General features: G+C 37.9%; 1 protein-coding gene across 1 annotated transcript; it reads left to right on the top strand.

Annotated features, from left to right (window-relative positions):
• Positions 1–2,203: 2,203 nt before the first annotated feature.
• LOC129571077 (uncharacterized) lies at positions 2,204–6,031 on the top strand (the record flags this gene model as incomplete). Its single annotated transcript, XM_055450846.1, has 3 exons — positions 2,204–2,299; positions 2,405–3,275; positions 4,563–6,031. Coding segments are annotated over exons 1-3 (2,436 nt in total), but the record flags the coding sequence as incomplete, so codon positions are not given.
• Between the last annotated feature and the right edge of the window lie 84 nt (positions 6,032–6,115).

Genomic DNA, 6,115 nt, shown 5'->3' on the forward strand with positions numbered 1-6,115 from the left:
TTGTTTGTTGATTTATCGGTTTTCACGTCGCTCAAGAACATATTTATGCAAAAATCGTTTGCCATTGAGTCATAAATATGAAAATCTATTTTTATTTTGCGACCGTTTACAATTTAAATTTATGGGTCAAGCAATTCCATTCCAGATAAAAGAATAAAATGATTGTTTTTAAAGCTATATTTTCTTGAAGACGTAATGGCTATTAATAAAATATGTGTTATTCATAATTCTGAGTAGTAATTCGGTTTGATGAAAATTTTGTTTTTCTTCTGATTCTCAATTTAATCCTATTTTTGGATATCTGGTTAATTCATGAATATAGCTGAAGAGTGGAGATCGAGAAAGAGCTAAGCTAAAAACATGAAAAATGTCGATAGGAAATGTTTCTTGAAAGTTGATGGTTTAATACCTAAATTCTAATAAAAGCTTCACACACACTCATTCTCATCAATTGAATCGGTAAGAATAATCTTGACCTGCCAAATTGAGTGAAAATAAATGTGAAACATACACACTCAATAGTATGGAGTTTACTTTTATACTAAAGTGTCATAACCAATACATTCAAATATAGTTGACATATACGAATGGGATAAAGTTCATCGCAAAAGCAGATGTCAGCACCAACAAATATACACAAATGAGATGAACTTTATCCCATTCGTATATGTCAACTATATATGAATGTATTGGTTATGACACTTTAGTATAAAAGTAAACTCCATACTATTGTGTGTGTAGAGTTTTTTTCTATATGGAGTTATTGTTGTAAAGTCGTATTGTTTTTGAAGGAGCGCTAGTGTTTCGTACACACGTTTCGTTTGCAGAAGAAAACTAACCAAATTCACGTTATCGGTGATATGAAAGGATTTAGTGTGAACATGTCATGAACAAACTAAAATAGCCAATTATCCGGAAGAATTGGATATTTTTGAACGAACCACATTTTATTTTAGTTGATTTACAGTCAATAATCGATTACGAAAGCCAATAAATAATAATATATTTGATCGACTTAACTTTAAATGTAATTTTGTCAAATGTTATTTTTGGTAATAATTTGTTGAATGGTTAACCCTTTCTTCGAATCATACCTTCAGTTGTAAATTTTTTTGCAAATGGAGTCATATATTGCAAAAACCCTTTTTTAAATCAATTTTCCTGGCTATATATATTGTAGCCCATCATAAGGAAAAAACCAGTCGATCTTTCGCTTTTTTCAAGTCGTGAAAGGAATTCTTCGGACTTTTATTTGTGAAAATAACGCAAATATTTTGAAATAAAGTAAAATTATAGGACATATCAATTTCAATTTGTTCATCGAATTGTGCCAAAAAAACAAGGATTTCAAAAAAAAAAAAAATCAATAAAATTCCAAAGCTAAATTTATTTTCGATAAAGTGCAGACATAGGAAAAACTGTGTGCAAATCTGTAAAAAAAATTATTTCGTTTGCCGTGCTATAACCAAATACAAGCTTTTTGTGAGTAGATTACACATTAAAACCCAAGATTTGTTTAAAAATCGGCAAATTTTCTGTTTTATTTGACGAAGCCATTAACTTGTCATTCGGATCGTTGTTAAAATACATATTCCAACAGAAAAACTCGAAATTTATTTTTATAACTCCTGATACATTCCAAATTCTTCAAACGTGGCCAATATTTATTGCGGATATAGTAATTTAATATTTTTTTATTCAGATTTCTCCAAATTATTATTTCTTTTTTAATTGTTTATAATGGTAAAATACAGGACAAATCCCAATAAAATATTATGTTTATATGATTCTCGTTAATGAATTTTAATCGCGAAACAGCGAAACCGTGTTTTCTGTAGGATTTCTGTACTCATATTCTTCTTTACTCAACCGGTCAACATGAATGCACACATCGAGTCAGCGACAAAGAAAGCGACTCAGATTTGATAGAACTTCATAAAATCATAATTTAATTCAAAATTATAATTTGAAGCTTTTTTAAAATACAGGGCGTCGTATAACTTCTTGTTATGATGAAATCCTCAAATAGAAATTTATGATAACATTGTGACTTTGCAGAACTTTTCGACTCTCAAAAAATTATTTTTGAGCTTCATATTTATAAATATCTAGATAATAAAAAATGCTATATTTGTTTTTGCAGTTGTGGTGATTTTGATTTACGGAATTTAAAGATAAAGCGAGCAAAGCTACTATCGCAATCATGCCTATTATTGTTGATAATGAAATCACTCGTCGTACTAAAACAACTCGTGCCCAACGTGAAATCTTTCGCACTGAACAAATGCGTCCAGAGGATGTATGTAGAGGCATTTGGTTTTATAAACTTATCTGTGGTGCGTTAGACCTGGATGTCCTATCGAATGTGATCAATCATCTTACTGCGATAGTTCCATTATTGCAGACACGGTTCGTCTATTCAGATGGTGAACTGTGCCAAATTTACGATAGAAGCATTATCCATAATCTAAAAACGGTTGACGTCACCATTCATTCCACTCCGCTTACAGAAGCAATGAGACGAATGAAAAAGGCTATGAATCAGTGTAGCCGCATGATGGACGATAAACTCTGTGAGTTTACGGTCTACATAATCGACGATAGCAATCATGTGCTTCATGCGAAATTTCACCGATCAATTATCGATATCCGATGTTGGGCCAATCTTGAATCTCTGCTGATTGCCGCCTATAATGATTTAAAGCAAGGCCATGAAACTGGAGTTGAACCTAAGTGGCATTTTGACGCGCACGCACGTGCCGACACCATGTACCAAGTTTCGGATGAGTACGAAGAAGACAAGAAATTCTGGCAGGCTTATGTTCAGCCATTGAAGCGCTTTGCTTACACACAACGAAGTAATATTTCTATTGGAAAGAAAACAACTAATCGCATCGCAATAACATTAAGCAGCAACGATCGACAAAAACTGCAACAGGCAGCAGCAGAAATGAATATTTCAGAATCCCATCTTTACATAGGCATTTCAGCACTTTTGCTTCGAAACCTTATCGACCGTGAATATCTTAGTCTCAGTCTGCCAGTGCATGGAACGTATTTGAATCATGAGCTTGGCATGACATCCAACGTCTTGCCATTGCTGTTGCATCTCCCTGAAGATGCTAAGATACACGAAGTCTTACTTCAAATCACCAAGGAAACTAAATCAATCCTCAAGCATCAACGCTACCGAATTGAAGACATCCTGCAGCTCGCTAACTATAGCGCAAATGACAGCTTCGGTCCTCACGTAAATATAATGCTCTACGATCATGGTGAGTCATTTGAAGGTTGTAGCAGTTCATCTCATTTCGGTGGAAACAATGATATCAATGACTTAAACATAACTTTCTGGGCGGATCGATCAAATGGTCGACTTGAAATTTTGCTTGAAGATTTTTATGAAGGACATTCAGAAGAACAGCTCGCAGCTTTGAGGGACCAGTTGAATTTTATTTTTGATCAGGTTGTATGCGCAGCCAATACAAACAGTACGATTGCCAATCTTGGTGAACGATGTCGCGCCATTACAACTGTCGAGCTATGTGAAAGTTTCTACGGCAATCGTTGCAGGCCAATTGCCGCCGGCTTTTTGCAGTGGAGTCGATGTTGTAATTTTCTGGTTCGTCTCGTATATTCCAATACGTGGATAGGAAATGGTCCCAATCCTTTTGCAACCACAAAAGTACTTCTTGCCGACAGGATTGTGAGCATCAACAAACTGGAATGCGTGAAAAATCCTTTGTGCACAATAGCACCAGGTACAGTGTTATCAATTGATGAAAATGCTTGGTGCGTAGCTGCAGCCGACGGAGTGGTTAAAGTAAGCCACTTTTTAAATGAATTTGGGCAGCCCGTCTCAGCTCAAACCCTCGCCAGTCAATGCCATATTATCGAAGGAGAACAGCTTCTTAAAATTACAACCGAACAGGCCGAATGGCTTGGTAGAGCACATGCACGGGCCATACTTGCCGAGCCCTACTGGTCTGAGCGTTTTGCTAATTTTGAACCGTTTCAACTATCTTTCATGCAAACCACTGTTACTCAATCACCGGCATGGGCCGCAACTACTTACCAAACTACAAAGGATGTAAGTGCAATTGAGGTACTCACTGCATGGCTCATTTACATTGCACGAGACACTCAAATGTCAAAAATACAGATTGGTTGGGACGCAACTGAAAGCTGGTATCGAGGGAACGAAGCACTAACGAAATGTACATTTGCCAAGACTGTTCCATTTGAAACATCCATTCACTTCAATGATACATTTTCAGACGTTGTGGCTAATGTGCAAAATGATTACAAGCAACTAGGCAGTCACTTACCATGTTTGTCAGGCACACTCATTAGTCACGCTAACAATTTTGCAAATAATTTATGTGGTAATAAACCCTGGGCTCTGGCCGTTTCCTTAATCGATACATCGAGTAAATATGAGTATGCTATGACTGACACCTGCAGACTTTCTTCTCACGCCCACGGTAGCTTAATGACTCTGCAAATTAACAAACTTAATGGCTCTTTCCGATGGATCTATGACTCCAAACTAATATCTGAAGAGGACGTCAAAAGTATTTCGTCACGTTTGCTAGTTTTACTTGGATCTGCTCACAACGCTGATCAAGCAAAAATGTCAGTGGCAAAAATGAATTTATTGCCAGAGGTTGAACGCAATCTACTACTCTATACATGGAATCAGACGACGGTTGCATATTCACCTACCTGCTGTCTTCACCAATTATTTGAGCAACAGGTGGAACGCGATAGTCAGGCAACTGCTTTGAAGTATAAGGGAGAGACTCTGAGCTATGCAGAACTGAACGCCCAAGCCAATAAGCTGGCACATTACTTGATTGCAAAAGGCATCAAACCTGATGATCGTGTCGCACTTTGCGTTGAGCGAAGCATAGCTATGCTCGTAGCAATGCTGGGTATTCTAAAGGCCGGCGGCGCCTATGTACCACTCGATCCGGTCTATTCGAGCCAAAGACTGACCAATATTCTGCAGGATGCCGATCCAATATTCCTATTGGCAGATACTACTGGCCATAGAGCACTAGGAGACTATCAAGTAACAGTGGTTGACTTAGACAAATCGTTGCCTGTTGATTTATCAATCAAAAATCCAGACGCAACCATCCTCGGAATTACTCCAACTCATCTGGCCTATGTAATTTACACTTCTGGTTCAACAGGAACACCCAAAGGTGTAATGGTTGAACATCAACAGGCAGCACTATTACTCCAGTCTGTATACGATAAATTTGATTTTAACAAGCAGGATAGATGGTGTTTATTCCATTCGTTTTCTTTCGACTTTTCCGTATGGGAGATATGGGGCGCATTATGCTATGGAAGTGAACTCTCAATAGCATCATACGATACCGCGCGTTCGACAGACAAATTTTATAATTGGATTTGTACCAATGGTATCAGTGTACTAAATCAAACTCCATCGGCATTTAGAATGTTTATGCGGGCAAAAAATATCAGTCCGCGATCCGATAAATTGCGATATATTCTCTTTGGTGGTGAAGCACTAGATCCAGTGATGATTAGGAAGTGGTACGATGAGTTTTCTGAAAGTCAAACAGTATTTGTCAATATGTATGGCCCTACCGAAACAGTTGTTTTCGCAACGAGTTGGATTTGTGAAAATACAATATCTGAAAACTCATTGGTGCCAATCGGTCGTCCACTGCCCAACAAGCGAATTTACCTCCTGGATACACATAGCGAGCCAGTTCCTCTAGGAGCCGAAGGAGAGTTATATATTGGTGGTGCTGGTATAGCACGTGGCTACCTAAACCGTCCTGCACTCAACGTGGAACGATTTCTACCCGATCCATTCAGCAACAATCCAGCAGCACGCATGTATCGTACTGGTGATCTAGCACGGTATTTGTCTGATGGTAATTTGGTATATCTGGGACGCAACGATCAACAAGTTAAAATACGTGGCTTTCGAATTGAGCTTGGTGAAATTGAAGCCCACCTAGTCGCACATCCTCAGGTGTGCGAGGCGATTGTACAGCCCCACGGCAATGGATCAGATGCTCGTCTGGTAGCTTATGTGGTAGCCGATGCGGATACATTAATAGCACAAGATTTG

This window comes from Sitodiplosis mosellana, unplaced genomic scaffold (genome assembly GCF_009176505.1).
Source record: "Sitodiplosis mosellana isolate CC-2019 unplaced genomic scaffold, AAFC_SMos_1.0 Smas_scaffold_1228, whole genome shotgun sequence".
NCBI lineage: Eukaryota > Metazoa > Arthropoda > Insecta > Diptera > Cecidomyiidae > Sitodiplosis > Sitodiplosis mosellana.